The sequence below is a fragment of the Oryzias latipes genome, chromosome 3 (genome assembly GCF_002234675.1).
Source record: "Oryzias latipes chromosome 3, ASM223467v1".
NCBI classification, from domain to species: Eukaryota; Metazoa; Chordata; class Actinopteri; order Beloniformes; family Adrianichthyidae; genus Oryzias; species Oryzias latipes.
The window spans coordinates 20,139,955-20,161,064 of NC_019861.2; the positions used below are offsets into that span (position 1 = coordinate 20,139,955).

The following is a 21,110-nucleotide window of genomic DNA, read 5'->3' on the forward strand; positions in this document are numbered from 1 at the left end:
CGGTGCATCATATGGCTCCGGTTCAGACATATGATGCACCGAAGCAGGGCGACTCCGGGGACTGTCGGGCGTTGATCACCCATTGTGAGCTCCACTTCGAGTTGCAGGCTGTGAACTATCTCACGGATCGCTCCAGAGTAGCTTTCATCATTTCTCACCTCACCGGGAGAGCCGGAGCGTGGGCCACCGCGGAGTGGCAACGTGGAGCCGCCACCTGTGCATCTCTCCCAGCCTTTCTCGAGGCCTTCACCCAGGTGTTCTGATTAGAAATGCCTTCTTTAAACTCTCCATAATTCAGTTTCATAATCTTCTGTATTAAAATCTTTCCAGTTACAACAAAAGCCTGTGTTTGGACAATAAGGTACAAAAGAGAATTTAGCAGTGAATCCCAATCTAGAAGAAGAGTCACATTGGATACAACTGTCAAGAAGGTGTAGGAGCCAAAATGCAAGAAACTGGGCTTGGGGGCAGAAACGTAAACATTTAATGACCTAAATCGGACAAATACCATAGAGAAACAAAAGCAGAGAAAGCAGATGACTTGACAATGTAAAACTGAAAACCAGACACTTCTACTCACTGAAGACACTTGAATCGGTTAGTTCAAAAGGGCCCAAGTCCAAGAAGTTTGTTTTTCCAGGAAATGATTTTAATTGCATAGCTTAAAGGGAGGCTACACCAAATGATTAATACTTACCCATATTTAGCACCAGTTCATAGCTTACAAATGCTATAATATGAAGCACCTCACTTTCATCATTTCAGAGGACTAGCAAACTAAAGTCTCTGGACTTGGGCCCTTCTTGAATTAAACAGGGGCGCTGCCATATTGGATAACTAGTGCTGCCATCTATGGGATAAAGCTAAACCCATGCAAGAGAGGCCCAAGTCCAGGAATTTTGCACTTAATGCATTTTAAATGTCAAGCATAGTCAATACATTACAACAGGCTTGGGACCTTTTTGTACATAATCAGATAGCTTTTCCCTTGAAGACCATAAAACATATAATATCTCTATTTTGACAAATTGTGGACTTGGGCCCCTTTTCAACTAACCGATTCAATTACCAGAAATGAATACAGCTATGGATGATTAACATAAACCTGGAATGACTGATAGAGGGCAGAACATGACCAAATACACCACTGAAAAAAACAAACTAAACTGCGCAATCCACTCAGTAACAGTATTTCATTAAACATTATTAACAATTTCAGCATTCTGGGGATAAAAGTTGTAGGATGTCTGCTTAAAAATATTACCATCTGTAATAAACTTGATTCATGATGATAACGCCTGCAGCACATTGTGCCAATATAAATAGCCTCCAGTGTTTTATTGCTTTGATGTTTTCCAAGTCAGTGAACAAACTCAAGTTGACAATAATTTGTTGAAAATTTTATAACTTTGACCTACAGTAGATGAGTATGTATCTATTATTAGTTTCTTTTAAAAAAATTTACATAATTTCCGAATTGTTTAACAGACAAAAAATTGTCTTTTTGCTGACCTTTCCCGACTTTAAGCCCCCTGATTTACAATGATTTGAATAAATAAATACTCAGAAATACAATTTTAAGATTAATTTTCATTAAAAATCTCCACTATCATGAGGAAAATGTCCCATGACCATGAAGGGGATTCAGCAGGCCATGAAGATGGCTGGATGGATGTTCATCCTGTGATGTTCATCCAGTGCTGGCATAGCACGAAACATGATAACCGAGGAGTAACAAGGAGAAATCCTCCTCACTGGATACGCTGATCAAGTCAATCAGTATAGATGTGATGTTGATAGTTTTAGCAAAAACATATCTGAAGCTGCAAGTGAAGAACAGGAATAACTAATACTAGTACATTCTTATAAGTGAATTATAGTTGTTCTTCCAGATGAATACCACAGTAATTCTGAGCTGGTGAGTAGCCATTCAGCTGTTAATTCTGCTGGACTTCTGTGCTGATGCTGGAAGCACCTTGTCTGTCATTAGCACCAATCTGCTGTTGTATTGCTGGTTACTGTGCTTCAGCAGGTGACTGAAGTACTGAGCAGCAGATGGTCAGACAGGGGTATTAAGGTTGGCAATAGAGTCACTGCTCTGTGATGCACTGTAGTGTGTAGTAAAGTGTAATTACACCCCTAAAGCACGCATATTCACAAAAGCTTCATGACAAGAGGATATTCTAGCGTGAGTGTGTATATGTTAACAGAGGAGCATGATAATATAGGAAGGGAATAATTGGTTTAAATGTCATTATTGACATCAACTGATATGAATATAATTACGATGAATCTGGCTGATAACGTTTAGGAATATACAACAACGATGACCTTGAATGCATCAGCGGGCTGTTACAGATTTTACGTGTCGACTGTTTTGTGACATCCTGTCAGTTTGTCTGCCTGTTTGCACTAAAGAAAAACTCACCGTTTAAACCACAGCCACTTTCACTATTTTTACACACCACTGGAAGCTTACATGTAGCCCTCACAGTTATGCCTCGTTCTGCCTGCCAGCAGAGAATCCCATGCTTTTAGCGGGAAAGTTCTTATTTTACCAGGATTTTTCGTTGTCTTGATGAATTTGTTTTCCTTAGAATGTCAGAAAATAGGCATAGACATATTTTCCTTAGAAAATCATGAATCTATGAAGATATGTCTTTCAAAGGTGGTAGAATCTTTTTATAAAAGATCTGCAGCTGATCCTATTTTTCATAAAATTTGTATTAAGTTAGAAAAAAAACAATTCAACACTTTAAAAATGCTTAAATGGTTTATGGATTATTATAATACAAAGCTACTTGATTTTTGATTATGAGAAAGATTAAAGAAAATATAGGCCACCTCACAATTGGAGCTATTTTGAGTCATTATTAAAATGAAAGCAGTGTGTCTCCTGAGGCTTATGCTGAGGTTTTCAACTTCAAAGAAGAAGCAGACAATTTCCATACACAGTATTCAAAAGTTATACATTGTGTATCATCACATACCTCATCTTAAAGAGTATTTCCTCATATATTTGATTGGTTGATGTGGAACAGACAATTACTTCTAACACAGAGCTTGACATGGAAACAATTATCGGAAAACAAACAGAAAAAAAAATCCAGGAAATCAGTTTGAACATTTGCCATCAATGTAAGAGAAAAAGCTGCATGTTTCCCTTGAGGATGGCTCTTTTCTGCCACTTTAGCCTCTTGAGAAATACACGGTTCGGCTTTCAAGAGATTAAATGAATTTAGTGGCAATGTTCAGCAGGAGGGAGCCAGTGAAAGCACTGAAACGTGTCCTCAAGGATGTAATAGCAGGAAGGTAATATGGAAAAAATCCTTATTTAAAAAAAAAAAGTGACAAATTTACAAAACAGGATTCATATAAATACATTTTGTAAGCAATGCATCCAGGACAAGCCACAGATTAAGGATGTTTGCCTAGTTCCTCTGTGTTTCAACAATAAAACGTAATACTTTTTTCTAGCTAAGAGGCTAAATAAAAGTTTCAATGATCACGTCTATGTTGCAGTCATAAAGTAATAAAACCCATTTGTCAGCTGTGAAGACCGTAACAACCTTTTTCAGGCAGGGAGTGATGCTGAGGATGTGTGTGTAACAGAATGGGATGGGAAATGCAAAAATCAATGTTGCAGATTAAAAACAGTAGTAGTGACATTAGTTTGGATAGGGATGCTGACAGCAGCGTGAGATGGAAAAACAGTGAAACAAATGCTGAAGAGAGGAAAAAGAAGCTCTCAGAAAAATAATGGTCAAGCTCCTACGGTGTGATAACTGCCTATCTGCAAGTGAGGTGAAGGCCAGGAGAATACAAATCGAGAACAAAACCCCCTCAGGATAAACTGTAAAGCTGCTTGCTGAGGAGACAAGGCGAATGAAAACAGGTTAAAATGTGGCACAGATGCTCAGAAAACATAAAGAAACACTTGTTGATATTTATTTGCGATTTTTTTAGGTTAATGTGTTAATGTTATCATGTTGATACACTTTTAGAGAAATTAAAGATGCTAAACTTGATTAGTTCACAACAAGAGTTAAATATAAACGAGTTGTCACAACAATAATGTATCAGTGCTGCTAGTATTTATACTGTTTGGGACGCAGCTGAACAAGTGTCAAATCTTTCACATCATTTTCCAAACCCATTGACGTATGAGATCCCTGTCAGTGTGGCTTTGAGACGGCTTTACTTTTTAGTCTCCATACTTTCAGAAGAAAACACACTTCTCGATACATTTTTTTTTTTTCAATTTAGCAGTGTCTATATTTGCCTTTTATTTAAGGCATTGATAAAAAAGACTGGTATGTGGTTTTCTCTTTTTTAAAAAAAAAAAAAAGGATTAGATGGAGGCAAATCACTGCAGCAACTGCATAAGGAGCAGTCAAAAGGCAAAAAGTATTTTTTTATTTATATTTTGTCTTCCTTTATCTTGCTTCTGTTCAAAATTAAAGCGTAAAATTGTTGTAAAAAAAAGGTTAGCATACATACACTACAGTATTACTCCATTTTACAAAAAAAAGGTTTGCAATAAATATCTTAGACAGTCATCAGCAGCTTTAATAAATGCATCATGTTAAGATTTCCATCTACTTTTTAACCCAATAATAAATGACACAATCTTTATTTGTACCACTACTTAAAAGACCATTTTTGTATCGCTCAACTACTGGTTGGCATAATTTTTTTTTATAAATATATTGTTTACCGTTCAAACGAAACAAGTTATTTCTGAACCCAAATTGGCACATAATAATATTAATAGTTACAGAAATATTACCTGTGGTTTTGGAAGACTAAATCTGTTTTGGTTTGTCAGCTCTGTATGTGGCAGCTCTGTTAAGCGTTTACTAAATAATAGAAGATGAATCCATCTCATTTACGAGAACATGGAGAAAAACCAGCCAGGTTGGCTTCTTTTGTGAAACCAAATGAATGAATGTGATGATTTGTCACAGCAGATGCTTGGAATGCTTTTAGTTCTAAAGAGACTCATTCATGGGGGAAGAAAAACATTAACCAAGGTCAACAAAGGAAAGGAAAAAAAAAAAACTACCGGTAAGTGAAGCAGAAGATCAAAAGATGGAGGTTGGGAACAAAAAAACTCACAGGCTGACTGGAAATAGAGGGAACAAATTGCTGGAAGCCAAGCATATAAAAGGCATTTTTAATATAAATGGTAAACATGACGACAAACATGGAGATAAGCAACAAATAGGTGGTGGACACACTCTTATATAGAATATGGAAAGATGATTATGGTTTTCTTGTTTGGCAACTTACCCGAACAAAGATTGCAGCAAATAACATTGATATTAGATACTTTAACTTTATTTTATTTATTTATATTTTCCTTAATGACTTTCTGAACTCAAAAAAATATGAAGAAAAAAAACATGCTTCAATAAAGCAAAGTTCCTTTGCTACTATCTGATAATATATAACGCCCTGCTAAACTACCATAGTTTTTCATTTGAAATATTTGCATCTGCAGATTGCAGTTGCAATAACAATACTGGGTTCATCATTACACAGACTAGATAGAACCAGGACTGCATGACATTAAGAATTAAATAAAATACATTTTTAAATAAAAGAAACATGATGTCATTAGATCTTAATTATATTGAGTTGAAATGGAATGATTTTAACATTCCTTTAATAAAAATAATTGTAATATGACGTTTATTCTTTATGAAAATCAATAAATGAAATAGCTCTGATTAAAATAAACACATCTTAAAGTTTATTTTAGGATTCAGTGACCAGTGTTTCATTCTCAGCAAGCCAAACGGAGTTCAAGTATTGAATCTGCCAAAGAGTATTGAACTGTCAAAGAGAGCTCTCAATGAAGAAATAAGATTTATTCGAAATACATTTCCTCTCTAATCAGAGTGGAGCAGCTGTACTCTTGCATTTGCAAATTACTGTGAAAAAAATGAAATGCACATTCTGCTTTTTTTTTATATCTTACATCACAAATCATGATGTGAAGGTTTGGCATTAATTTCAGCAATAACACAAGAAGATATATCCATTGGAAGAAGTAGAAACTGTCCGTTCCTTATCACAAATGAGCAGATGCCCCACAAAGACTTGTGTCCGGGGATTTTTTTTTCTTTTTCCGAGTGCTGGTTTGTACCTCAAGTCAGGCAGAGAAAAAGCCTGGCAGCTTGTTACTCGCTGCGGTTAGTGGCCTCTGACAAAACCATTCGCAGCAGCTGAATCCCCATCAAGTTGTGCCAAAGAAAATGGTTCGTATAAGGAGATTTTAAAGACTTGAAGTAGTGCTTTTTCTTCTAAAATTGAGTGTTTTTTTAGCTTCCAAAATTCAAATTTTGAAGAACATGACAAACCTCGGTGGAAAGACATTTTCATCACCTCAAAAAAGCAACAACTGTACAATCTACAAAGCACTCCAAATGCAAACCGAATGCGCATAGTATAGATTCCCCTGGAAAAAAGATGCACCAAGTGCTTTCTTTCCATCATTGTTCAATTCTGGTGGGACATTCCCATGCAAATACAAAACCAAGTGGTGAGTATTATCTTTTGAGAGAATGTGTAATGACTCCTTTCCTGCACCAAATTAGGCCCTCAAAAAGGATAGGAAGGAGGTTTTTATGCTGAACATTTGCATTCATGGGCTGAATTTACACCAGGAGGAAGCTGGGGGACGAGACAAGAAATGTCAGAGCCGTTTTGGGGATCAGCTTCCTCTCAACCTGATTTACATCTGTTGTGTGCTTTGACTTTAGTAAAACAAGAGATGAAACACAATAAAAAGGGAATCAGGGGAAAAACGATTGCATTCATAGAAGTCTAAAGCTTTATGGATATATTCAGCCGTGTGAATAGAGGATCTTGGAGCGCTAAAAAGGAAAAAGCTGAAATATGCAATATTATGTGTTTCATCGAGGCATGGCTGCAGGAGCATTCCAAGATTCCAACAACTCTCTGAGATTTAGGATGACGCAGGCACAAAAAACCTGGGCGGTGTGTAGTTGCATTAAAGAAGAAAGTGTGGCAGTGCTTGCTAACAACAGATGGTGTAATCATGAGCTTGTTATTGTCAAAGAGTTTGTCTGCTAGGAAATGATCTGCCAGGATCATTTGGTTGTCAGTTTACATCAGTGTTGTCTGCCAAGAGTTCACTTGCGGTGTGCACACGGCGTCATCTATCAGCCGAGTGTCAAGGCACGACAAACACATTTCACTGTTTTTGTCTATGGGGTCTTATCCAGTTTATTTGAAACTCTCTGAAAGTTTTTTTAATGCATCTGTACTATTTAAAGATTTTTCTTTTTTATCTTTAAAAAATATTTTTTTTTAAAGGAAGGGAAACATGTAATCAAGTTATCCATCATAATACATTTACTTGTAGAATGATATATTATTTTAAAAAAAAAAGCGCTTTACAAATAAAATTTGATTTGATTTTGATCAAGCATGTCAGTGGGAGTGTAGATGTAGACAGGTAATCAAGGTTTTGGATGAGAGCAGAATTTGCCAGGAAGTCAGATGAGGGATGAATAAAAAATACCTGAATGCAAAAAAAAATTACCTGTAACAACATAAAAACTTTAAAGAGAGATTAGAGAGCCTGTAATCCTATTCAAAATTCGAAATTTTTTTTCTCTAGATGAGGCAGATTAAAAAACATCACTGTTGATATTAAAATCAGCTCTTACAAGTAAATCCTTTGGATTTTTGCTCTCTATGAATTATGAAACCAGCAGATTTGCACAGCATGGCCATTCAAAACACACAATGACTAAACACCACTCTGGTTTAAAACGATCAGAGCTCAGGTGAAACGTGGAGATGAATGTGTGGACTGACAGTTCAGTCAAAAATACAAAAAATTAAATGTGAAGAACCACAGCATTCATGTGGAACTAAAACTAATATAATCGTTTTTCATGTCAACACTGTAAAAATTATCCTCTGAAACCTTAAAGTCATATCAGTGATGGATTCATGAACAGCCATGGCTGGGAAAATATTGATTTTGGATATATTCATTATAAATCTTTTCATGACGCTACAGTTATTAACTACTGTGCTGCTGGGTCTTTCATTCCAATTAGGCAGAACAACAGTGAATGATGCAGTAGCTACTAAAGATGCCACATGTCACACTTTTTGTAACTAAACATTTTCCAGTTCAGCTAAAATTCATGTGCTTATCTACAAACCAAAAACTACTTTTCCCTCAGATAATGAATTCTATTCTTGCAACACAATAAGCAAATATAGGCTTATTTCTTCACAATCATCCATTTGTAATCTCTGTTTTTGTTACGAAGGATTCTTTATCAGACATTTTAAAATCAACAAACATCAATTTCAGTCAAGAACAGGAAATTATGTTCCTAAACACATTATTGTTTCTGTCACTTTCACACTAATAACCCTTTGAGGATGTGCACAAGCTAAAGTCGCCACAAAGTCTCCCAACTAGAGGAAAAAGGAGATTTGAAACACTGAATTAAAGACATGCCACATGCCATAGTATGGGAACTGAAGGCTGCACAAAATATAAAATAAGCAAAACCAGCTGTAATTCAATTAATTTGATAAAGACAAAGGGCTTTAAAATGCTGTGTTGAACAATATGCTCTTTGTGCAGACAGACAGCATTGAGTGGAAAGAAAATTCCATAATTTCTGCTAAAGTGATAAATAATAATTTATGGTAGCTGCATCTATAACAGTATATAAATGCCAAAGTCAATACTAGGCTTATGCAATGTCATGGCAGTGAAAGAAAGTAGCAAAAATAAAAAGGGAATTTCTACACTAGTATTTTTTTACAGTCAGACACTGTTACTATCTGATAATATATAAAGCTCTGCGTTATATATTCAAAGGTTGTTCTAAAGGTTTCTTCTTATAATGACAACTTTTTGGAGGGAAGAGCAGCTGCTACAGCTGACACACCATAACAATCATCTAAAAAGATATAAAATGTCTAAAGGCATCAAGAAATTGAAATTTCTTTTCAACTGATTGTTGAACGTTTTGAAACTTTTTCAAGAGCACTTCCTATACATACTTAACAGTCAGTAATTCTTTTTAGATTGTTAATGTCCTTTTTCAAAACACGGAATGTACAGGATTTTTTTATGCATCATGTGGAATATGATTGAATGAACTCTAAAAAAATGTGTTTACTATTCTGTTGGCAGAGCCAGTTTAGCTCGTGCTGGTTTGCGGCGCCTTCCGTCCGTGAAACCCGGGTTCGACTCCGGGCTCCTCCCTGTTCCCTTCTCTACCTCTACCAAGCCCGGTTTGAGAAGGTTGCGTCAGGAAGGGCATCCGGCGTAAAACATTGCCAAATTTACCATGCGACTTGTTCGCTGTGGCGATCCCTGATGGGAGAAGCCGAAAGTGGAAGTAAGATTCTGTTGGCATATGTGTGCTATCCATAAATTTTTTTTTCACTCCCCCCCCCCCCAGATTTTGGGTTATAACACCAGGTCGACATAGCGGAAAATAAAGCTACAAAAAAAACAATAAACTATACGAAAAAGTGACTTATATAAAAACCTGATTTTATCCCCTTACGAGATCAAAATTATGTTTTTGCCAGTTTCTTAGTCCAAGTTACAACAAATGAACTAAACTGGTTTAGTGGCTGCATTTTGGGTAAACAGTACTCTAAGCTCTTGCAGCCTATTTGATGCACTTTTCAAGCCCAAGCTGCACTCATCTGTGCACTTACAGACAGTTGTCTCAGGCTTTTAGATGATGCATTTTTGTCCAAACTATAAAGTGACTCTCACAAAAAGCACAAGGGGCAATATCATTCTCAATTGCACTTCAAAAAATGCAAACTGGGGACTATTCAACTTAGTAGACCACAATCAGGATGCTCTTGATGGTCAATAGTAGTTTATTTGCATTCACGTGGGCACATAAATCCAAACCAAGTATTGAGTTATATATATATATTATCTATATATAATGTAGAAAAAAAAACTCAGTTCTTCACATGCATAACAATTTTGTTGAAAACAGCTTGTTTTAGACTTCAGTAGATATAGCAAGAACAGCAATAATGACTCCATCAATCTCTCCACCCAAGACTAAAATTAATTTATGGGTAAACTAGTTTTAAAACCCATAAGGCACTTTCGTGTACATGAGCTTAGACAACAGCATTTTGTCATGTGGAGATCATTTCTATGGTAATCGGCCTCATAACTCTTTCAGATACACCTTAGACAGTCAAAGAGAAAGATGGAGGGTTTTCCATTTAAAGAACAAGGGAGAGTAAATCAAATAAATTATGGTGACAAAGTCAGAGTCACGCCATATTGCCCTCCACAATTCATAGTATCCTGACAACTGGGCTTGATTTGTTTAAAATCTACTGAATGGCACTAACAGCTCCAAACAGAGTTGCCCTCCATTACTTTAAAAATACAGTTTTATAACTTTCTCAAAGTTATTTTTTCTCTCCAATCATTTTGAGAATTCACAGTGACTGAGAAGTTAACAACCAAATTTTAGTTTCAGTTTAAAAATCCTAACAAACAAGTTGAAACAGGAGTGAAGACCCCCCAAAAAGTACAAAACATATGAGTTGTAAAAAAAAAAAAGATAATAAACAGGTAATCATTGCTAGATTATAGAAAATGCAACAAACAGTGCTAATTATTTTTCACCTTTGTGAATTCAGTCTCATATGCTGGCTTACTTATGGCTATTCAAACATTGGAGTTAATTAAGAAGCAAATTCAAGCTACTCTATAAACTACAGCATTGCATGCAGTCACAGCTAATTTAAATTAAGAATCTAATTTACACATCTTTCTGATTTTCTTTTTCAACTTTATTGAAGAAATGAAAGAATACTGCATTTAAATTAACTTGCAACACCGAACTGATCGAGTTGGTTGTAATTCTCAAGAAGACCTCCAACAAAATACTAACAGAGACTCCAGAAAATAGTTTCATTTTATATTCCATATTCTATCTCCACACACTTACACTATCCACAGACCTGCCTAAAGGCAGGAAACAGGGAGATGCTGACAGATGAACCAGATATACAGTGGGGCAGAAAAGTATTAAGTCAGCCACCAATTGTGCAGGTTCTCCCCCTTAAAAGATGAGAGGTTTGTAATTTTTATTATAGGTATACCTCCACTATGAATGACAAAATGAGAAAAAAATCACATTGTCATTAAATAATTTATTTGCAAATTAAGGTGGAAAATAAGTATTTGGTCAATAACTAAAGTTCAACTCAATACTGGTGGCTAACTAAATACTTTTTGGCACACTGTACAATACATCTAAAGTAGATTATTTATAGACGCGGTCATGTTAGTTTTTCATTTAAACAATGATGAGTAAACTTAACAGATAAAGATGCTCCATTAGCTACATTTTTATTTTGAAACAATTCATTAAGAGACACTTAAACAAATCCACTACACTTTTTCTTTTTAATAAGTCACCTTAAATATCACAGAGTGTCAGCATGCCAATGTAAATTTGTTTGAAGGAGCTGTTTTTATGGAGAGCAGCAACGAATCCAAATTCACATTCCTGTCTTATGCACCTGGTTGGCTTAAAAAGCTCTTTTTATGTTCAGTAGCCTGCCCTTTGTGTCCCTTCTAAATAGAAATACAGTATTAACAGTAGCCTAACATTAAAGTTAAGTACTGTATTTTGACTTGAATTTTAGCCAGTATTGACTACAGTAGGCTATTAGAATTCTTCCTGTCTAAGGCAGAATGCTTCTGAAAGTATTTTTTTCAAATGTTAAATGTCTTTAATGTCACTTAAATTAGATGTTTTTTATAATTCCTCTAAAATAATATCAAAACAGATGGTAACTCAGGGTGTGTTCAGAGGGAAAATCTGTTGTTTTCGACCTAGTCCACTAAATATGGTGCGGACCAATTCCTGAGCCTTACATTTGGTTTACATTCAGACTGACTTCAAGCGGACTTCCTGTTCCGGATTAAAGCTTGTAAACAAAGCCACATGACTAAAGATCTCTTCACTCATTGGTCAGGAATTACCAGGGTGGGGCAAAGCAACTAGATGCAGAAATTATGGAAGTCCTGCACTTTGCAGTCCTTGTCGGGTAAATCATTCAAACTTTATACTTCACTCACCAATTTTGAAAGTCTGTATAAATGTCAGGCTCAACACTTTTCACTCGCTTTTTTGGTCATGTGGAGGCGTGCTGCAGGATGGTCACTGGCAAGAAGATAGCTAAGAAGTTACGCTGACAGGTTTTTATGACATATAGATTGTCAGGAAAGCAGTGAGAAGCAATGCATATCACGTTAAAAGTTGTTTATTATGGCTGCATTCATCCAACCACATTTCAATGAGTAACTGTGTCTCATCGTTGTGGTGTTATGGCAGTATTTTTAAGAGAATTCTGTTCAGTAAGAGGAAGAGCAGTTTCAGCAGGAGAATTTTGTCCCAACGCTGTGCCATGGACAGACTTAGAAAGTCTTTTGTCAGACGAGCCATCAGACTGCATAACACACTGTCTTAGCACCAGAGAGCTTTTACTATATTTTTTTATTTGATCAGACTGAAATGTTCTGGGAAACTTGATTTTAGGTAATTGTTCTTACTTGCTTTTTATCCTTTTATCTATTTCTTGTTTTTTTTATCTCTTTTAGGAATGATTGTACTATCTATCTATCTATCTATCTATCTATCTATCTATCTATCTATCTATCTATCTATCTATCTATCTATCTATCTATCTATCTATCTATCTATCTATCTATCTATCTATCTATCTATCTATAGGAACCACAAGGCAGCTTCTAGGATGACGTCCCAGCATGCTGCATAACGAGACACAGAAAAGCTTGTAAGAAGAAGGAACTTCTCTCAGACCCATCTTTTGAGGTGGTCCGGGTTTGTTTCCAATTGGACTGAGCTCCAGTTCACTATGATAGTTTTTCAGTCTGAATAGGCTCCGTACTCGGAGTGGAACAACTGGACCAAACAGCCATCGTAGTCAGGCATTCAGGATGTACCGGATGTAATGGAAGCAACTAATGCGCCGTGGTGAAATGAGGAGCAACAATGAGACACAGCAACTCGTTAAAATTTGGTCGGATGAATGCAGGCTTATTAAAACAACTTTTAACGTAATACAAGTTGCTTTGAAAATCTATATGTCATAAACAATATCAGCGTATCTTCTTTGCCGTCATCTCCTCAGTAACTGCCTTGCAGCATACCTCCGCCGGACCAAAGCCGCAGGTAAAAAGAGTTGTACCTGACGTTGATTTAGACGTTCAAAATTGGTCAGCGAAATATAAAGTCTGAATAAGTGAAATATCCCGACAAGGATTCCAATGCGCAGGACTTCCATTGTTCTTTCTCTCATTGTTTTTTCTCCGCCCTCGTAATTCCTGGCCAATGACTGAGGACATCTTTAGTGACATGGTTTTGCTTACAAGCTTTGGCTCAAAACAGAAAGATTTGCTTGAAGACAGTCTGAATACTCACCAAACGCAAGGTTCAGGACTTGATACGGACCAATATAAACGGACTCGGTGTGGACCAATGGACTTTTTCAGTCTGAATACACCCTAAGACAGGAAACTGGCTCTTTTTCTACATGGGCTGCAGGTACTGGTAATTAGTCACACACTTTGAAAAAAATAATGGTACGTTACTGGTACATTTTAGCATGGGTGTGCTGAATTTTAAATGACTAGAGATTTCACACGCACCAGTAAATATTTGATCCATAAAAAGCACTGAAAGACTCAAGTACCTTAAGAAGTAAACTGCAAAGAAATTATCTTTGAATATGTGGACAACAAGGACAGAAAGAGAGCTTGCAAAAACAGGGAGTCACACTTAAATGTTATCAAAACTGGCTACATTTTCTGTACATTAGAAATAAATGCAAGAACAAAAAACAGTCTAACACCAAAATAATAGCCTGAAAAGTTCCAATTAAAAACGTTCGACTCAAAATATACCAACAACCATGATAAGAAGCTCAGGGAAAGTCCCGCAGTTGCTGTAGCAACTCCTGGTCATTATATTTTATTATCCCTTATTTTAGACCCTTAAAATAAAGTTAATATTGGTTTTAACTGCGAACATTTCAAATTAGGTCAGAAAACAGGCATTTAAAGTGCAGAGTCCCAAACTCAGCTACAAAATGACCACAAATGCCATGACATCTGGCTGCATTCAACTGTTCCATGCATCACCAAAGGCAAGAAATATTCAGGAAAATAAAGCAGTAACTTTTAAACACTAAGCCTGTTTTTAATAATAAAACCCATTTAAATAAGGTCAATTTTAAAGAATATTGCTTTAGGAAAATTAGTTTTTAAAATAAAATAATCTAACACAAAAATATCTATTTCATTATTGTTGAAAATTTACTTTTGTTGATGCAATACTTGAAAAATAAACTCCCAAAACAGTCACAATGGCCTTTTCATTTTGCATAAACATTTTTTTGTAACATTTTGTAAAACCTTCCTGTCATCCTGCACCCATCTTGTCCCATTTCCTTTTCTTTCCCCACAGCAACCGTTTTCTTGTTTTTCCTGCAGCCATGAATGTCACCTGCAACACCTGAATCTCATCCAGACTAATTAGCAGCAGAATTTATGCCCACAACAATCAGTCTTCTTCCTGATTTTTGTCACAGATGCAATGATCCAGCTAATTACCTGCATATCCTTTGGTTTTGTATTGTCAAACATTTTTTTGTCAAGACAACACATAAGGGGTCTAAAAAAGATCACAATCTTAAGGCCTACATTTAAAAAATGGATGCCGGGGACGGATTGGACAATTACTGTCACACAAAGTACAAAACTCCTTAGAAGAGACTTATCCAGGTATGTGTGCTTTATTGAGTTAAATGTCTTGATATGATATTACTTTTAACTGTGCTCTGAAGGTCAGAAACCAAGCAGAATCCAAGAACGCTCCATAAATTAGCAGTTGGTGTCTCCCACCCACACATAAAACAATGAAACAATGATACCTCAGTATTGTTTCAGGCAGCAAATATAGATGTTGTTACTAGACTGTACCTGATCTCTGTACAAACAGCTGATTCAATATGCTGTTTTTGTTTGGGTATTTCTTTTGAAATAGTAATTTTCTACAGTGGATCAAATGGGATGTTACATACTTGCAGGTTCACAAAGCTGGAAAAGTTTCATCCAAACTTTGTAGGTTTTTTTCATGTTTGTTTGCTCATTTGTTTCTGTACATGAAGACAACAATAGGCCATCCCTCTGTATAGACAGTAAACTGAAATAAATTAGTATGTTTCCCCGAGAAGATGTCCCCCAATCAATTAAACCCTGACATTAGAGGAGATGGAGTTTCACACAATAGCACTTATTTTGGACTCACAGAGACTCTTAAACAGGGCAAATGGAAAGTATTCATTAAATATTAATATTTTAAACGCATTTATTTTGTTGAAAGGTTTTACACATTCTGGTTATTAGCCTCAAAACCCCATGATACATTAAAATCTTTTTTGGTATACTAAAATAAAGCAGAACCAAAACTGTTAAAAGTAGGTTGTTTTTTTTTTTTTGCAAGTGGGGATTTCTATTTTTTTCTGTTTTTTATGAGCTTCTCACACTTTTCATGAACCCCTTTTTATCTTCTAAGCCATACATTTTCGTCTCATGAAAGAAAAAGCTGAAATCTTCTAAATCCACATAAAATTTTCTCTAGCTTCTTTCCTTTTTTTTCTTCCCATAGGCCGGCAAATTCAGCGTAGCTGCATATCTCTACCTGCAGAAACATGCACACGAACATCTGGACACATTCCACTCATGCGGACATATATCGTACCTCCTCTGTAACTTCCATCATTCACTTCTTTGGATCCTGCACTCATTTTGAGTCTGGAGAAATCCCATTCGGAAAACATCGCTGTCCTCTCAGCAACAATGCAAACACAGATTTACTGGCATCCCAAATTGACTCAATGACTGGATTTGCTCAAAGCAATCAAGAGAACCATCAAAGGCAACTGATAACTTACTTTCCAAAGCTTCAGACTTCCTAAGTTAGGCTACACACTATATAAACAGTCATGCTCCTGCTCAAGGTACAAATGAAAGTATTTTTTGATAGTCACAGCACAAGAATTTATGCAAAAAAAAAAAAAAAAAAAAAAAACAGCTGTTAAATTATACATTAATTATTGCCTAAGTACTCGGAATAAAGGTTAACAAACATAATCTACCTGTGTGGATAAGTAGTATTATCATTCCTTATCTTCCAACTTAGCAATTTTTCAGGTACCCTGCATACTCGAAAACTCAATTAAATTCCACAAAGCCCTTGGGCTATGTGTAAATTGCATAAGCACATAGTCAATGACTCTGGCATAGTGTCAGCATAGTAACCTCACTAACATTAGCTTTTAGTGGCGACTGCCACACACTCAGTTTGCTGCACATGCAAGAAATCAGCACAAACGCACACACAAAAAAAACTTTTTAAAGAAGACTAATTGCTATTATAGAAATGCATTGCCCTTGCACTGGATTTAGTGACATAGCTAAATAGGAATGTTAGCTTTGCATTTGTATTTTTAGTAGTAACTTCAACTCATGGTATGAAAGAAGACCTTTATGGTTTACACCTATTTTGTCTTGATTGGATGGGAAAAAGAAAAAAAACGCAAACCAAATAAAATGAATTTATGCTATGTGACATTAATAATCTGGATTTGGCAGATGCAAATTTCAGATGTTAATAAAACGTTTAAAATTAACTTATATTCTGGAAGCAAATATTATTTAGTCCTAGATAGGCAAAAACACATTACTGTTTCCAGTGGATTTTAACAGATAATAAACCACACTGTAAATCTCTGCCAACATCAAAAGTGTTCAGTTTTTTTTACTTACAATCAGGAAGATATCTCTACTTTATACGTCTTCTTTAAATATGTGATTGTGGGTTAATCCAGGAACTTGGCCTTTTCATTTTTCATTCACCATAGAATGCACACATCTTAAAACATTACTGTTTTCAGAAGCGAGTATCCTCCTTTTGTGTGTGTGTATATGTCTATGTATAAACTGGTTTTTTTCCTTATTTTTATAAGACATATCTCCTTTCAATATTCCTGGATCTTAGTTTCAGTTACTTACAGTGATAAAGAATTATTCTCTGGCAATGGAGTAGCTGCCACATAAGGTTCTCTACTAATCAGTCATGTGGACTTAGGAATAAAGTGCTTTAATATGGATTTTCTATGTGTTTGCACAATCAATAGGATCACTGAAGAGATGCTGGAGGGTCGACACTTGAAAAAAGGCGATTCCAGTTGGGACTCTACTGTCAATCTCCAATTTGCACTTTTTCACTCTGAACTAAAAAATTGTTTTTCCTCAAACCAATATTTTACTTGAGTTTTTTTCTTTTCTTTAATTTTTATAATAGTAGACATTTGTTTTACCGTCTCCTCTAAACCAGTCAAGACACACGTCATATGAGAGTATGAGCGTTTATGTAATTTCTGCAACCGATTGCAAATAAAAATATATTGACATGAGATATATGAGAATAAATACAAATTTTAAAAAGGTGCAAATGCCTTTGCCTTACTGGAAAACAATGCCCTGCTTGAGTGCTAAATTAACCACATACTCACACATCATATAGACACGTTTTTTTTAGATAAAACATCAAGAAAATAAAAGAATAAAATTATTTACAAGCAGCTGAAATATCTTTTTGCTCCTGAAGTTTTGGCTAAACCAAGCAGCAAACACTCCACACAGTAGACATGTGTCGACCTGCTCAGTCAAGTCCCCCCTATAAATTTTCCATAGATGGCTGTTCTTGACTCCTCAGCCAGTTTACACTGCTGCAGCCATGTTGTTTTGTCCGGGTAACACAGCACTTTACTTCATTACGAGTGGAATATTTCTGCCTCACCCTGGAGGGAGAAGCTTAGCCAGACATTTCTCTTTGCTGTCTGCGGTGAGTCAGATTGCAGTGACTGCTCTCGTCTCACAGGCAGCAAGGCTCCATGGTGTGGGCGCTGGAGTTGGCCTTCGGTGAGGTTTAACTTAACACATGTGTGAGTAATGCAAAACTAGACGTAAGAAAACACATTATTTATATGTTTTCACTTGTTCCATTATAAAAAACTCATCTTCCTTCTCATAGATGCATAAATGTTACCACAGTGTATTCCAAAACAGAGAGAAAATGATATAAAAAAGGCAAATTCATACTCCAGAACTTACTACCAGGATATAACGCTCTACAGCATTTTACCCTAAATTTTCTTGACATTTTTTACAGTGTTCTGCCACCACAAGGAATAGGGAAACCTGTTTTTAGGCTTCTTGCAAAAAGCAAGTGAAAGATGGATGTTATTTCTTCATTTTTGATAATGATATTTGTTACCATGGCCACTGACGACATATGTTACTGTAACATATAGTAGAAGAATTGCAAACAAAAAAACACAAATTTCCTAATTAAACCCATACAATAAACTTAATAAGTGCAAGTACAAGATCTCTTAAGCAGCTCTTAAACCCTTTTTAACTGTATGCAAAAACATTTTGAGTTTATTCTTTTAAACTTTCAACTTGATGAATAAAATGCCAGGAGGGGAAAAAAAAGGTCTTTTGAACAGCATTTGAGCTTAAAACCCTCTTCCATTTTATCAGGCAAGCCCAGACAATATTGTTCTTACTCATGTCCTGAATAGTAATTTTGTTCTTACGGTTTTTATTCCTTCAAAGGTGCTGCAATGTTGTCGTTAAAAATCTCCAGTCTCAAACACGAAGAGTTTCTGCTTCCATTTAATGTGCTCTCTGTTGTGTGGACACAGATTATGTCAGGGGGCTTGGAAACAGGTTTCTGTGCAGCACAAACACCAAAAGCAGACTGACTGTGAAAGGCCACGTGAGGAAACGAGGGCAAAAGAGCTGAGAATGACGCAAGTGACGTCTCCAAACTAAACTGCCTGTCCCAGTTTTACTAGCATAGAATAAGAAATTAGCACTAGGCATTTTTTAAGCAGGCTCTACAATTAATTCTTGTATCTTCTGGCAAGGTATGAGCCAAAAATAAGAGAATAAATGTTAGTAATTTGAGTTTATTCACTTTAATTCTGCAAACATTCAAGTATTAAAAGTCAGTTCTGTTAAGGTAACTTAAACCCATTTTGCAGGTGAGTCACAGATGGTACCTCCACTGAGCTCCTCCCCTCAGATACTTAGTGCCAAGCTGAAATGGAGACCTGCCTGCAAGGAGGAATGTTTACCCAAGCCTAACACAGAGCCTTACTGCTCTGAGACGCATGAATGGATTTCAGTCTGCATTTTTTTTCTGGTTTTCACCAACTCTGTCCCATTTCAGATTAAGATTTGAAAACAGAAAAAATTACACCCCCTTCCCCCAGCACTGATGACAATAGTAGTCCTTTTAAAGACACAGGAGAGGAGAAACTTAACATTGTGCGCTCATGCCTGAAGTAACTGCACAAGCAAAGAAGGAATCCTCGCAATCCGCAAAGTACAAGAGAATGCTGCAAATCCAAGTGTTTACGGAGAAACAGGAAACAAAGAAGAAAACGCTCTTTGCAAGTTAACCACTCAGCCTGGGAAGGGGTGCAAATTTCCCACATGAGTTTTTACTGCAAACAAACATCTAATATTAAACTATGGCTCCAAGGAGATATTACATTCTCAGCCATTTTGATAAAATGGAAACATTTCCGCAATGCAAACTTCTAATTTCAAGGTTATTATTGACAAATCACATGCATTCTGTCATTTTAATCAAACAAACATTTTGGTGCTTTTCCTCAAATAATAAAATAAAAGTTTTGATTTGTTTTTTTGTTTGTTTAAGTTGTAAGCTCGTTCTTTAGTCGTGCATAAATGACAAGGTTGCAGCCTGACTTCGGTAATCCTTCTAGGACGTGCAGGCTTTTGCTTTGTCCTGCTATATGCGCAGCCCTGAAATAACCTGATCCTCAACAAAGGAACAACTACCTAAATCCGTCTGCAAAAAGACGCCATGGCATGCACACACCTGACGCAACACACCTTGCAATATATAAAAAATAAATAATCAGAAGCAGAATTTTTACAGACAAACTTTCTCAAGATGAAGCGCGCTTGAAAGTGACTCCATGCGCGTAAAGTAAGAGGATACCCAAGCTTTACCTTGAATATGCTGCTTCACTACAGTCTCCAGCCGATCCAGGCGCTCCATGATCCGGAGAGTGTCTCCTTTTTTGTCAACTTCAGAGTTCCTCTCCGCTACAGGCATCGGGACCTTGATGTAAATGTTTGCAATGTAGTTAGTTACCCATCCGACATAAAGAAGGCATATAATGTTGGTCATGCCACTCAGGATCACGCATGTGGAAACCAAAGTTTTTGTTCTCCTGGTGCAAGCCATGCCGACATCCCTCCATCCAAGCACAGCCTGGAGTCTGGCGTTGAAGCGCAGCGCACGGCGGCAGTTGCCCGATAAAAATAACCTGCTATGATGAAGTTATTTCCAGCCAGAGCGCAGAGAAGCGGTGAAGAGCTGGATGAATCTGTAGATGGGTCAGCTTGTGCGGTGCTGAAACGGGTTGGTTTCACATATCTACAGGTGAATGCGCTTCTGGAGGAAAGCTTCGCTGTGGAGCCCCAGCTGCTCTGTTGCAATTTGAGGTTTGAGAAAAGTGGAGGAACACTGAGTATCCGGCTGCAGCCAATAGGAGGGATGATGAGGAGTGACAGCCTCTCTGCTGCGCGCGTGCATGCTGCGCACTGCTCTGTAGTCCAGGAAACGGAGTATCATCCACAAACATCCAGAAATGTTCTGGACATTTGTGCAAATACATTTTTTATTTTTTCATCAGATCACAGATCCCCCCACCCCGTTCTTTAAGAAAGACTTTCTGGTAAAATGGAGGAGTAACTATTAAAAAACAAATATCTCATTGGACACGCCCACAATAAATGTGCCACAATGAGAAAATAAACTTATAAATAAATAAGAACAACAACGTTTAAAACAAAAGAAAATCGTGTGCCTATCCAATAATAAAGTTTTTATTTATTTATTTAGTTTATT

The 21,110-nt window shown here is 36.5% G+C and overlaps 1 protein-coding gene across 2 annotated transcripts in view; it reads right to left on the reverse strand.

Annotated features, from left to right (window-relative positions):
- Positions 1-20,759, reverse strand: part of galnt18 (polypeptide N-acetylgalactosaminyltransferase 18) — a 77,592-nt gene extending 56,833 nt beyond the window's left edge. Inside the window, exon 1 of one of the 2 annotated variants that reach the window (XM_020713982.2) lies at positions 20,207-20,759. In XM_020713982.2, the coding sequence (XP_020569641.1) occupies positions 20,207-20,444 (238 nt within the window). In that variant the 5' untranslated portion in view covers positions 20,445-20,759. The remainder of the gene's footprint in view (positions 1-20,206) is intronic. The other variant, XM_004066998.4, reaches the window with a different exon arrangement.
- Positions 20,760-21,110: the final 351 nt, after the last annotated feature.